Genomic DNA, 14,333 nt, shown 5'->3' with positions numbered 1-14,333 from the left:
TGAAATTTTGAAGGAAAACCACTATATGTAGTATATAGCTTTCAACAGGCTTGGTGTGTGGTTGTAAAATTTTTATAAGACTCATTGATAATAAATTTTATGAAAATGAAAATATGTACTACCTGGAATGAATTTTATGTTATTGAGTTGTAAACTATATGAATGTAATTTCTTTAAAATATAGGAGTTTGACATTTAAATATTACAAATGAAGCAAAGTTGTATGTTCTTGTTAACTTTTTAATCTAATAATTACTTTTGTACTTATATAGTTTTCTAAGGAAAGGCAACTGTTCCTAATTCTTTCCTTTATTCTTTTTTTTCTCCCCACAGAGATGGCAGGGTATTATTAAGGAAGTCAGGTTTCTCCGAACATTGAAACATCCCAACATTGTAGAATACAAAGGCTGCTATTTACGTGAGCACCGAGCATGGGTGGGTATCTGCTCTCCCCTTGCTGGAATTTTAGTAGGTTTGGTTTATGATTAATTCAAAAATGTCTCAAAATAGTTGTGTAAAGCCACGCACAAACACCTTGAAATGTCAGTTCACACTGAGAAAGGAGCAGCTTTTCCTGAAACTCTCAGGCAGTGAGAGAGAATAGAACTTTTGCCAGTTGACTACAGAGATTCAGCTGACCGTTACGTGCACGGGAGAATGTTCTGATGTGTGTTAGCGGTTTCATTCTTCAAATGCTTTATCAAACATTTGTGTGAGAACAATCCTATCAAAGGATGAAAATCAGCATATATTTTTGACATAAATGTATTGTAAGCTATTTAACCACAAGCACCTTGGTTGGAATATTGGTGGTGAATCCTGGTGAAATCTGAACTGATTGTGATTCTTTGGCTGAATAATACTAAAGGTAGAAAATTGGGACATTTTATTGCAGAAACTGGAAATTAATTTTGCCCCATTGTTGAAACTAAGATAAGGTAGTAATCTTACAACGGTATAGGCACAGTAATTATGTCTTTTCAGAGAAAGGCTAAATTTTCTTTAAACAGGAATGACCTTTTATTTTTAATAAGCTACAGCTGATTATCATTTTAGTATACAGAACTTAGATTTATTTAGATTTGCAATGTTTGGTTTAATTTGGTGGTGATGGTACTCCTAATTTGAGGCTGTGGTTGAAGCACAAACAGTGGCAGAGAGCGCAGGCTGCCTCTCTGTCTTCCAAGTTTCTCCATCTGTCAAACAAGGATGATAATAGGGTCTCCTTCCAGAGGTGGTTATGAGGATTAAATTAGTTAATATATATAACATACCTGCACATACGAGGTGCTCTGTGTTTGCTTTATAGGAAAGATTTAAACGGTAACCCAAACTTGGTATATATAGAACCAGAGGACGACTTTCTGCTTCCTAACAATACCAGTATTGCTACTATAGGTTAATATGAATGGAATATGTATATTCCTTTATAGCTTTAGTTAGTAATTACATGAAACACACATCTTCTACAAGCAGTTATAGGTCGGCATTATAAAATATTAATGTAGCATTGGCTTAACTTCATGTATGCATTTAACAAGTTCCAAAATGTATAGTTATATTTAAAGGTAATTAATAACTAGAGTTTGTTTCACTTCAAACTATCTTCTCGATCTCCTTGGTGAATTTATTTTATCTCATATAGAATCTTTTTATTTTAAGAGTGTATTTTAATGTTTTTTATCATTTTTTTCCCCTGTAGCTTGTAATGGAATATTGTTTAGGATCTGCTTCAGGTTTGCTGAAAGGTAAGCCTCCTTCATTTATTGAGAAAAGAAAAGTATTAGTATAATAAAATGAGAATTCATTCACTGAGAGATTTTTTTAAATAATATTAAAACTTTCCAGGAAGAGTAAAAACCTTTGTGTTTTCTAGACTCTCAGCGTGCTATGCACTGTCCTCATTAAATACTACGTTTTAGCATAACAGATGAGTTTTCTTTCATTGTGATTTAACAGGCATTTTTCTGTATTCTTTATCATTAAACTTAATTTGTTCCTTCTGTTCAGAATGAAGATATGTAGGAATATAAAAAGGGAAAGCTCTTTCATTGTTTTTATAATCGTGAAATAATTGTTAAATGTTAACTTAGAGGAAAATTGGCTGTGAACTCTAATAACTAGGCACAACTGTGCACTTATTAAGTTCAATTGCTTTGTTTTATTATCTTGGAAAGCAAAAAATTCCTTCTTGCTAAATGTTGCTTTTTTAAATTTGCCCATATATTAGATATGTGTATATATATTTTAAAATAGAAATGTTCTATAGAATAATTATTTTCAAATAAAATCTTATTTCAAGTTTACCAAAAGCCATTACAAGAAATGGAAATAGCAGCAATTATACATGGTGCTCTTCGGGGATTAGCCTACTTACATTCCCGTGCCATGATCCATAGGTAAGTACCTTAAAAATTACCATACATTAATAAGCAAATTTATCAGACCTAGAATTTATTAATCCTGAAAGCTTTGTTGGTTTTAGCTAAATAAAAGTATTCTGGAGTTTTACAAACTCATATTTTTTTAGGTTATCCGTGTCTTAAAATGAATATACTAATTTATTTGATCTCTTGGTTGAGAATAATTTTTATCTTTTTCTACACATGCTGCTGGGCTTTCCAAAGTATGTGCACTTTAGAGATTTGTGATAGAAATTTAATTATAGAAAAGTTTAATTTGTGAAGTGGAAAAGACGATAGGGATTATGTATTCTTACTTGTTTCATTTTACAGATGCAGAAACTGATGCCCCAATTTGTGACTCACTTCTCAAAGCCTATGAAGCAAGATAGATTAGACTAGAACTAACCTAGATCTTTTGTCCTCCTGGTGACTCCTAATGCCGGATTTGTTCCATTGATTCCATGACAGACAAGTGAAAGCTACTAGCATTCTGTACTTTTGAGATAATCCTTGATAACGGATAGTAATTTAAAGATTAAACCATCATAAACTACATTTTTAGCATTGGTATTGGTTTTGCCTGTTTTTAGAAGGAAGCTAGCATTTTTTAAATTATCTATGTGAACCAGACAATACATCGTAAACTTATATAGTAGAGTCAGTGCAAATTAATGGGTATCAGTTTTTTAGATGAGGATAGTAAGGTCCAAGAGAAAAATCCACATGCATAGTAAATAAGAGAATGAAAGAGTTGGAAGCAGAACCTAAGGTCTTCTCAACTTCAAAGAACCTTCCATTTTCTATAAAAACAAATGGAAGAAAATAGATTAACTTAATATTACATCCATTATAATTCTGTATAGTATGAATTGACAAGTGCTTAGAAAGTTCTTTCTTTTTGAATGTTATGGTGCCCATTGGGCATGCAATCCCATTATAATTTTCTTAGTTCACATGTACGTTGCTGATTTAGAAAAGAGCTTAAAAGTAAATTTGGGATCATTGATATTACCTTACCCATGGGTTTCAGTTTTCATTTCATATTTAGGTAGGAGAACTATGCTAAAATTTGGAATGATATGAGTAATTAAAAAAAAAACAAATTTGGGGCATCAGGTTCTTCTTACTCCATTTTATTGTTAAGGGTATACTCAGAAATCTTACAATCATATAAGAATGTTCAGCTAAATTTTTTAAACCATTACTTGTACCAATAAACAGGCACTCAAATATCGAGTATGTACTATTAATTAGCTAATTTTTTTCTTCTTTTTCTACTGGTATTTTATCTTCTCTTTTAGAAACTTGTTACTATATACTTAGAGGAATTCTGTGTATCTCATTTCTTAGTTGGGATCTTAGCTCTCGTTATCCCAACTGAGAGATTACCCAAGGCCTTAATGATTCTGATTTCTCCTTCCCTCTTTTATACATTTTTATATGATCTTTATCATTTTCAGTAGAATCTTACAAAGGAAAGACAAATAATTTTCTGTGTTCCTTAAACCCAGAGACGTCAAAGGAGGAAATATCCTTCTGACACCAGGAGGCCAGGCGAAACTTGCTGACTTTGGATTTGCTTCCATGGCCTCTTCTGCCAAGTCTTTTGTGGGGACGCCGCATTGGTAAGCGTAGTCCTATCTGGTATTGATCCTCATAATTGAAATAGGCAGTGTGTGCTTGTCCTTTTATCAGGTGCTTTATGTTTCTCTTGGAAATACAGGGCTGCTTTAGATATTCCTCTAAGCACTGTAGTTTCAGATACAGATTTGGAGCGCTGCCCTTGTACCTCCTATTGTATCATTTGTCCCCCTACGGTTCTTTCCTGTTATCATCTACATCATGTATTGGGGGTAGGAGTGAAAAAATTTAATTGTTTAAGAAGGGAGAAGATAGAAATGCTAAGTGGAAATTTTCTTTAGATTTATATTTACTGTGTGTCAGTATCTTCTGAATAAGAGTCCCTGAAGACTGGTAGCTGATCAGGAACTTTTTGTTTTCATTTTTTATTGTGGAGAATTTCTAGTATACAGGGAAATAGACAAAAATATAACGAAGGCTCACACAGCGGTCAGCTCGGCCTAACAGCACTACCCCAGGGCCTGGCTGCCCTGTGTACTTGATCTTCTTGCCCTCCCTCCCACCTCCAGTTATTTGAAGCAACTTCTAGACATCATCTAATTTTATTCATAAATAATTCCACATTAATGGCAGCAAGTCTGAAGGGAATAATTTTCCACATCTTCAACTTCCATAGATGTCCTCTCTCTGTACATGCTGAGAAGTGTCTCAGGTCTACTGCATCTTCTTTTCCACCTACGTTTCAAATCTCCCAACTCCCAGTTTGTTAAAGAAAGGCTTCTCACCCATCCTGAATAGTAGAGTGATGCATTGCTCTGAGAATTAAAAGCCTCAAACCGTCACCAGAGGGACAACTTGAGAACACGTAACATCTAGAATATATAGCATCAGAAATATTGAAGAGCTAGGACACCAAGTTTTGACACAGGGCCTTCTGTCTTCACAGTCATCTCTCCTCAGTTCCTTTGGCTCCTTGCTCTTTCTTTTCCCCAATTATCCTTCCTCCCATCTTCTTTTCTAGGGAATAAAAAATGATCTCATTTATAACTGGGACAATTGTCCTGAGGACACACTAACATGTTATTTACAATGAAAAATGAAGTTTGGCATTTCCTGACAGAAAATAATTCTGATTTGAATGGTTGATATGACCGTGCAGACTGGGTTTGCTAATTAGGTTATTATGCAGCAGTGTTTTTAATGAATTGAATGAGTGAAGTCCTCAGCTCCAAGTTGTAAATATCTGTAAAGCACATATACAAAATAATGTATATACATATGTGTGCATTATATCCTTTGCAACTATTAAGTTTATAAAATTTGGATACCAACTCAAAAATGTACAAGCGGATACATTTTTAAAATAAATTCATTGGAAGTAAGAAAATAAAAAGTTTGAAGACTACTGTTCTGTATGACCAAAAATTTCTTATGTAGAACCCTAGTTTAGATAGAATCCTCTTCCCCTGTATAAAAAAAGGGTTCTTTGGACAAATAATGCTTCTTAATGGTCCCCCTCTTTACAAATCAGTGATCAATATTAGATACTAGAAAGGAGCTAGAAAGTTGTGCATTAAAAACAAAACTACTTTTTTAACTTTGTTGAACTTAGTGACTCCCCAAGCTTACTTCAACATCTTAACGCATTAGAAGCCCTCTGTTACCGGCAATTGAAAGTTACGTATGTATTAATTTGTATATGGTATATTAGGAACACAGCACTATGTATTTACATACTTTTACACACAGGAACACACATACGCCTGGTGACAATGTTATTAAGCAGTCAGAAACTGTTCTAAATGTTTGTCTGTGCTTAACAAGTACAAAGGAAGGATAAGGTGAAGCACCAGTGAGAACATTAGAGTCTAGCTGAAGATGCGAATTAGCGTTTCATTTTATAACCAAGATGCCTCCAAAGTTAATAATTGTATGGTTTATTTAGTTATGAGTGGCTGTCCTAGCCACTTTTATCACAGAACACTACTCTTATTTGCGAAAAAGACCGACAAACTGCATATTCATTGTTGCTTATTGTGGTAGATATTTTCTCAGCTAAATGTAGTGAGTTTGTTTACTTCAAGAAAACAAGTGCCAGTGAGAAAATGCCCTCTTTCGAGCAAAATTTAGACTTTTATAGTAAGATGCTGAAACCAAAATGTTTGAGAACTGCTGGCATAAATGCTATACAATATTACAATCTGCAAACTTGAATTGATGCAGAATACAACCCTGCTCTGGGGAGTTTTTCCTCCAGGATGCTGGTACCTGATCATGACAAATGGTGAGAATAAGTCTAACACTGTGTGCACAATGGTAAATATTTACCTCACAACCTGTAATGCATTTCCCGTTATAAGAATTCTTATGTCCAGATATATCATCTGGAATTCACACAGGGATTCTCCATGTGGATGGTCATTACGTTTTTAAAGAACAGTATACTTTTCTTTTCTCTTTTAACTTTAAGTAACATTTTATGTTTTAGGATGGCCCCAGAAATAATTTTAGGGAGGAATGAACAACAATATGATAACAAAGTCGATATATGGTCTCTTGGAATAACATGCATTGAACTAGGTAAGCATTGCTCTTTATTACTGTGTAGTAAGTTTTGATCAATGTTTTATCTCAATTTCTGTACCAAATTACAGATTTTTATTTTTATGTCAGTGTTTAAGGGGAGCAATATATCTATCAAGGTTGTCACTTTGGTTATTTGGCATTTTGTGTATATATATATATATATATATATATGTTAATTTAGGCATATTACATTTGCTGTATTAAATTAGGTCTAAAATAGTTTCTACTGTGGTATTAATTTTGAGGTATCTGTGTCTAACATTTAATGAGTATTTGTTAAACACCTAGAATATGTCTGTGGTTATAAATTTACCATCTATGAAGGGTCTCTAAAGCATTCATGAATTACTTACCGCTACTTAGGTTACTTAATACTTTGTGTTAGGTATGAGGATTAGATTATCAGGCTGCATACCTTATTGTACAGTTTGATTTTTTTTTTTGGTATCATTAATCTACAATTACATGAAGAACATTATGTTTACTAGGCTTCCCCCTTCACCAAGTCCCCCCCACATACCCCTCCACAGTCACTGTCCATCACCATAGTAAGATGCTGTAAAATCACTACTTGTCTGCTCTGTGTTGCACAGCCCTCCCCGTGCCCCCCTTGCACTATACATGCTAATCGTAATTCCCTCTTTCTTTTTCCCCGCCCTTATCCCTCCCTTCCCACCCATCCTCCCCAGTCCCTTTCCCTTTGGTAACTGTTAGTCCATTCTTGGGTTCTGTGATTCTGCTGCTATTTTGTTCCTTCAGTTTTCCTTTGTTCTTATACTCCACATGTGAGTGAAATCATTTGGTCCTTGTCTTTCTCCGCCTGGCTGATTTCACTAAGCATAATACCCTCTAGCTCCATCCATGTTGTTGCAAATGGTAGGATCTGTTTTTTCCTTATGGCTCAGTAATATTCCATTGTGTATAGGTACCACATCTTCTTTATCCATTCATCTACTGATGGACATTTAGGTTGCTTCCATATCTTGGCTATTGTAAATAGTGCAGTGATAAACATAGGGGTGCATCTGTCTTTTTCAAACTGGAGTGCTGCATCCTTAGGCCATAAGTATACAATGGTGAAAGGACAGACTCTTCAACAGCTGATCTTGGCAAAACTGGATGGCTACATGCAGGAGAGAGAAGCTAGATTACTGTCTATGACTCTCTACACACAAAAGTAAACTCAAAGTAGATCAAAGATCTAGATGTAAGACATGTAACCATAAAACTCTTAGACGAAAACATAGGCAAAGATCTCTCAAACATAAGTGTGAGCAGTTTTTTCCTGTACACAACTGCTCAGGAAATGGAAACAAAGTAACAAATGACCAAGTGGGAGTATATACGAAACCAAAATGCTCCTGTACAGCAAAGGATACCATCAACAGAACAAAAATGTAACCTACAGTGTGGGAGAGTACACTTGTAAATGATTTTTCCTATTAAGGGTTAACATCCAAAATATATAAAGAACTCATACTACTAAACACCAAAAAAAAAAAAAAAAAAAAAAACCCGACTAAAAAATGGGCAGAGACCAGAACAGACATTTTCCCAAAGCTGAAATACAGATGGCCAACAATGAAAAGATGCTCCACATCACTAATCATAAGGGAAATGCAACTTAAGACGACAATAGTATATCACCTCAGACCGGTTAGAATGGCCTCTGTCCAAGAGAAAAGAAAAAACAAGTGTTGGCAAGGATGTGGAGAAAGGGGAACCTTTCTACCCTCTTGTTGGGAATGTAAATTGGACCAGCCACTGTGGAAAGGTTACTAAAAAAACTAAAAATAGAAATGCCATATGACCCAGTAATTCCAATTCCAGAAATTTACCTGAAGAAAAGAAAATCCCTGATTCAAAAAGATGGATGCACCGCTCTGTTTATTGTTGCATTACAGTAGCCAAGTTATAGAAACAGCCTAACTGTCCATCAGTAGATAAGTGGATAAAGAAGAGGTGGTACATATACACAATGGAATATTATTCAGCCATAAGAAGAAAAGAAATCCTGCCATTTGCAACAACATGGATCAACCTAGAGGGTATTATGCTAAGTGAAATAAGCCAGGCAGAGACAAAATACCATATGATTTCACTTATTTGTGGAATCTAAACACAAAACAAAAGGAACACCATCGCAGTAGACTTATAGACACTGAGTAGTGACTGGTGGTTACTGTGAGGGAGGGATTGGAGTGAGTAGTTGAGGGTGAGGGCAATAAAAGGGCACAAAAATTTTCAGTCATAAGCTGGTCACCAGGATAGTAGAATAGCATGGAAAATATAAGCACTGCCTCTGTAACATTTTCCTATGTTGACAGTAACTGCAGTAGCGGGGGTGAGGATTTAATATGGGTGACTGTAGAACCACTGTGTTGTATACTTGAAACCAACATAAGATTGACTATTATTGATACTTCAATTAAAAAAGTATTTGAAATGGAAAATATCCCTTGAATCCACTGAAGGCTACTGCAGTCTAGATTTAGTAAATCTCTATGGTTTTTAGCTAAGTTCAGTGTTCTTTGACTAAATAGAGATGTTCAGCTTTATAGTAAATGACAGATCAAAAATCATACTCTGGTTTGATATATTGATGGTACACCACTTAGAAATTTTGAATACTTTAATAAATCACAGTAGAAACAAGTTATTTTATTCATTAAGAATTTCTTCAGTAATCCCTTCTCCTTCCTGGATCAAACTACTCATTCTTAAAGCTGTTGGGAGGACAGTATAAAGTAGGTGTCCATGTCACCTGCTGAGCCATGGTAGCCCGGCGTGGTGTGTCAGAGTCCTGTGAGGAGAGGAGGGAGTTCCCACAGACAGAATGCCTTGTATGTGGAAGCAGAACATGTGCAGGGAGGGCGGCAGTCAAGTTTGGGGATTCAGAGTCCTGGTGGGGTAACCAAAGCATTCAGACCTGGAAGTAGCCCAGCATGGGGTGTCAGAGGCCAAGGAGCACGTCCATATTTGGGGGTGGGTCACCTGACACAGTGGCAGTGCCTGATTGAAAGGAAGGGGGCTTCCCTCCTGAGGGCTGATGAGGGGGGCCTCACTGCAGAAAGTGATCCAGTTTGGATGGGGTGTCAGAACCTGAGTGGATGAAGTGGACATTCACACTGTAGACAGGCTTGGAATGGCGTTTGAAAACTTGATGGGGAAAAGGGGAAAGGGTGGTGGCCTAGATGGGAGACTGGCTATGTACAGGGGCGAGTCATCAAATATATTAAGGATAATGAGAGTGAGGTTTCCTACTGTCAGAGAAGGGTGCTACAAATAACGGGAAGAGAAGGCTCGAATAAATAGTACCATAGCATTGGATTTGAGATATGGTAGTGAACTCAGTTGTTTTCAGTAAACAACTAAAGATATTTAATGTGCAAGTATGAATACAAATATATGAGGGACGTGTGTGTTCCCTTCCTTTATCCACTGACAGGATCTAAGAGAAGTGACACGGGCAGTAGCAGTGAGCACACTGCCTGCCACGGCTCCTTGGAGCCGTGTCTGCAGTAGGAAAAGCATAAGATGATCCTGGAACATCTTAGTGGGCCAGAGAGCAAGGAGCTGAGCAGGGAATGCTGGAGCCATGCCGGAAAGGCAGACGTCGGCTTCAGAAGATTCTCAACTGCTCAAAAATGAAACCATTTCAACATCAAAATAAATGATAGTAGCAAGTCATAAATTATTAAATGAAGAATCTAAATCTATACAATAAGAGAATAAAATGATCTTTATGCAAAACAGAATATTTATATAGACTCAAGTACCTTTTCACAAATACTTAATAATTGCAAAGGAAAAAAGTGAAACTTCACCATGAAACCTTGTGGAATGGCCTTTAGTGATCAAAGTGAACGCCATCAATGACAAGACGATCTGAAACCACGGGCCTGTTCTATAGGATCATCATAGAATACACTGAGAAAAGCGTGACCCTTGCTTCTGTGATATTCCTGCCAGAGATGTGTAAACTAAATTTAATAACAGCACAAAGCCAAACTTAGGGATATTCGAGAGTCAAAATTGTATACTTGTGAATTGTCAAGGTCATGACTTCAACTGTCACCTTAAGACTAGAAAAAGAAGGGCAAATTCAATCCACAGTAAACAGAACAAAGAGACCCAGAAAAGATCAAACCAGAAATCAATTAAATAGAAAATGAAAACAATAGAGAAAATCAATGAGGTCACAAATTAGTTCTTTGGGAAAATTAATGAAATTAATAAACCTCTGGCTAGATCAAACAGAAAGAAGACACAAACAACCAATATCAGGAATGACAGGGGACATGACTCCAGATTTTATACATATTAGAAGGATTTTAGAGATATTTTATGAACAATTTTATGTAAGTTTAAAACTTACAAAAAATGGACAATTTCCTTTAAGGATGCAGATGATTGAAGGTCATTTTTGCTACAAAGGACATTATTGGGACATTTGATAGAAACTACAATGGAGCTTGAAGATTAGATAATAGTCATGTATTCATTCATATTAATGGTCTGATTTAATGACTGTATTAGGTTCTCTTAGAATGTTCTTGTTTATTGGAAAAATACACTATTTAGAGATGTTGTGCATCAGGGCTGCAATTTCCTCTCTATTGACTCACTTAACTAAGTTCTCTGAACTCTACTTGCAACTTTTTTCCTAAGTTGGGGTTTATTTTAAAAAAAAAAACAACCTAACAGTGCATCCATGCTCCTATATAACAGGCACATATTTAACAGGAAGTTTCCTTTCTTTTATAGCGGAAAGAGAGCCTCCTTTATATCATATGAATGCAAGGCGTGCCTTATATCTCATTACCAGAAATAACCCCCCTACACTGCAGTCTAATGAATGGTGAGTATGGCTGAGAGATATATTGTTCAACATGGTAAAATTTAAATACTTTTTCATAATGTTATCAAAATGATTTCATTTCAATGAGGTGAAGTGTATATAACCTGAAGAAATATTAAAATAGCTTTATTTTATCCTTGCATCATGTTTATCCTTTATTATCTCTACTTTTCATAGCATATATATAACTCAGTTCAGAAATAAAAGATAGGTGATGCTACATGGGAGCAAAAAGTATGGCTTTTGTATAAAAAGTAATATACTTTTTGTACCTTAGCGACACATAGAACCCTGATTATATAATAAATAGCATGATTTAAACATTCATATTTTAAAACTGCAATATATAGATTGCCACAACCTGTATAGATATCTAATTGGGGAATGGTTTATAATTGACATGGTATAAAACATAGGTAAAAATGATTTGATAATTTATCAGAATTACCAGATAATTCATAATTTTTGGATGATTCTAATTGTTATTATTTATTATTCAGAATGTGCTTTGATGTTGCATCTCCTAGTGCTTCTTTGATAATACTGTTATTCATGTAAAGAAGTTTATTGAGAACAGATGGACAATTTTAGGAAAGGATTTTTATCAGTGATAGAAAATTTTAATGGGAAAGTCTTCAGGTGTGTCTAGCATTTGAAAAATTCGAGAAGACTATCTACTGTACTTAACAAATACTTTAAAATTCACAAGATGCATAAATTAGCAATAATTTATTTTTTATCATTACATTATTAAGGCAAGTTCACAGGTCTTTGCTGCTTCTGTAGAGGTGTTTCGAAGAAATCTTGGCACAGTTTATTATGGTACATCTGAATAATAAATACACTAAACACAGGCTGTCTTTACACTGGTTGATACTTTAGGGATTCAAAAAAGAATTCTTGTATAAAAGAATTAAATCTTATTTGAATATTGATGACAAACATTGGTGGAACATTTTTTACTTTCTGCCTTACTGAACTCTCATCAGTAACACTATATAATAGTAGGTTACAGAATTCTAATTTTAAAAAAATTTTACTGTTTTCTGGAACTTTTGTCCATTTGCTCAAGGGCACTAAATACTTAGGTATAAAAAATGTTCTTTCCAAAACAAATAGCGTGATATTCTGAAACATGCTATATGGAAGATGATCCAAGGGTCAAGCAAGAAAGAGACGTGGCTAGAGAAAAGAAAAAAAAATACTAAGAAGAATATTATCTTAGATTTGAATGCAAAAAGGAAAATGATTGACTTCCCTAATTTACCGCAACGTAGAATGAGTTGTGATATTTAAGTATGTGAGAGCAGGATTTTAAAATAATGTGTGCACATCTATCTTTGGAAAATGGTAAAGATTCATTAGTTGCTTTGCATAGCTTTTTATAGACGTACATGATGAAATATATAGTGTATTGTGTCTGCTTTTTTTTATGATTTCTATTCTCCCTCCCACCCATAGGGACATGCCTTGATTTGTGGATGTGTTTTTAAAGGAAATAGCAATATGTTCACTTAATACTTTCCTTTACAATAGGTCCAGTTCTTTTCGCAACTTTGTGGAGTCTTGCCTCCAGAAAAACCCTAAAGATCGCCCTACATCAAAGAAACTTTTAAAGGTCAGTTATACTCTGTTTTGTACACCTAAGAAATTATTTGAAAGAATGTGTTTTATTCTTCTTTGATTCCGAATCAGTATTAAGTACGCTGTACTGGGTTATGCTAAAATACTAATTTCATAATACCATTCTTTCTTGGAAATTTTCTTAGTTGCTAAGTTTTTTCATTTGTTTTTCAAAATTAACTGCTTTTACCATATCTGAATAGAATATATAGTTAAATATTCAATATAGTAGTACTAAATGACTTAATTTTTATATGTGCAGGAATATATTCATGAGTTACAGCTACAAATTTTAACTCATGTGGAACAATGTCATTTCAGAGGTGGCAAAGCATAGTTTAACTTTGGATTTAATTTTCGTATCTACCATACTTTATATACCCATCTGTCCTATATAAAGTAATATGAAAGGAAGAGAAATGATGTGTAATACATTTACATAAATACTGTGGGAGAAAAGAGATTTCAAAAGAACTGTTAAAAATGGATATCACATTTTTGTTTCCTTTTGAGAAATATGTTTTTCTAACTTAGCAATGAAAGTATTTTAAAAGTAATGTGAATTCTATTCATTTTTCAATAGGTTTGGTAACCTAATTTAAATAAATTCTTAGTATATGCTTTCTGTTCTCAAAAATGTTTTCATTTAGAGGTTCACATTTTATGAATAGCAATAATAGTATTGTTCAATTTAATATAGTTCTTAAAACATCTAGATAAGGCAATCGTGAGTAGCAGTTGACTATCTTTTTGTGACCCTAAGGAATTTTGTGGATTTTTCACTAGAAAATTAGACTTTCAGCATGCATGTTTTAGAATCTCAAAGAAGTTCAGTTTATTTTCACCAACACGCAGTTCACTACGCAAGGATATTGCAAGGATCATGTACATATTAGGTAGGGTTATTTGCAACTACAGTATGTAGAAGAGCAGTATAAAGTTTCAGTAACACTTAGGGAATTCTAGGCCCTAAGCACACTTACAGTCTCAAATTCAAGCCCAAAAACTAGGTATTCACAATAGCAACAAAAGGTTTAGTATAGCTATGAATTATGTAAGTGAAAAATAAGCAGGATCCATTTGTAGAAAACTATTAAATAACTTAGAATTACAAGATATATTATTTTCAGATAAAAATGACCGAATATTATAAATAGTGGTACATACCAAGCTAAGGCTCAGGAAAAGGAAGAATGTGTCTGGCTTCTTACATTTGCCTAATGGAGGCAAAAGAAGCTCTTTTGGTAATAACCCAGCCCACCAGGAATGCATACTTG

At 34.6% G+C, this 14,333-nt stretch overlaps 1 protein-coding gene across 1 annotated transcript in view; it reads left to right on the top strand.

The window, feature by feature from the left end:
• Positions 1 to 1,693: 1,693 nt before the first annotated feature.
• The window catches only part of LOC140848626 (serine/threonine-protein kinase TAO1-like), a 44,398-nt gene continuing 31,758 nt past the window's right edge, over positions 1,694 to 14,333 (top strand). Inside the window, exons 1-5 of the mRNA XM_073232894.1 lie at positions 1,694 to 1,748; positions 2,303 to 2,399; positions 3,917 to 4,030; positions 6,475 to 6,566; positions 11,340 to 11,431. Coding sequence (XP_073088995.1) covers positions 1,709 to 1,748; positions 2,303 to 2,399; positions 3,917 to 4,030; positions 6,475 to 6,566; positions 11,340 to 11,431 — 435 coding nt within the window. The 5' untranslated portion in view covers positions 1,694 to 1,708. The remainder of the gene's footprint in view (positions 1,749 to 2,302; positions 2,400 to 3,916; positions 4,031 to 6,474; positions 6,567 to 11,339; positions 11,432 to 14,333) is intronic.

The sequence above is a fragment of the Manis javanica genome, chromosome 4, assembly GCF_040802235.1.
Source record: "Manis javanica isolate MJ-LG chromosome 4, MJ_LKY, whole genome shotgun sequence".
Lineage (NCBI taxonomy): Eukaryota > Metazoa > Chordata > Mammalia > Pholidota > Manidae > Manis > Manis javanica.
This window is presented reverse-complemented; position numbering and strand designations above follow the sequence as displayed.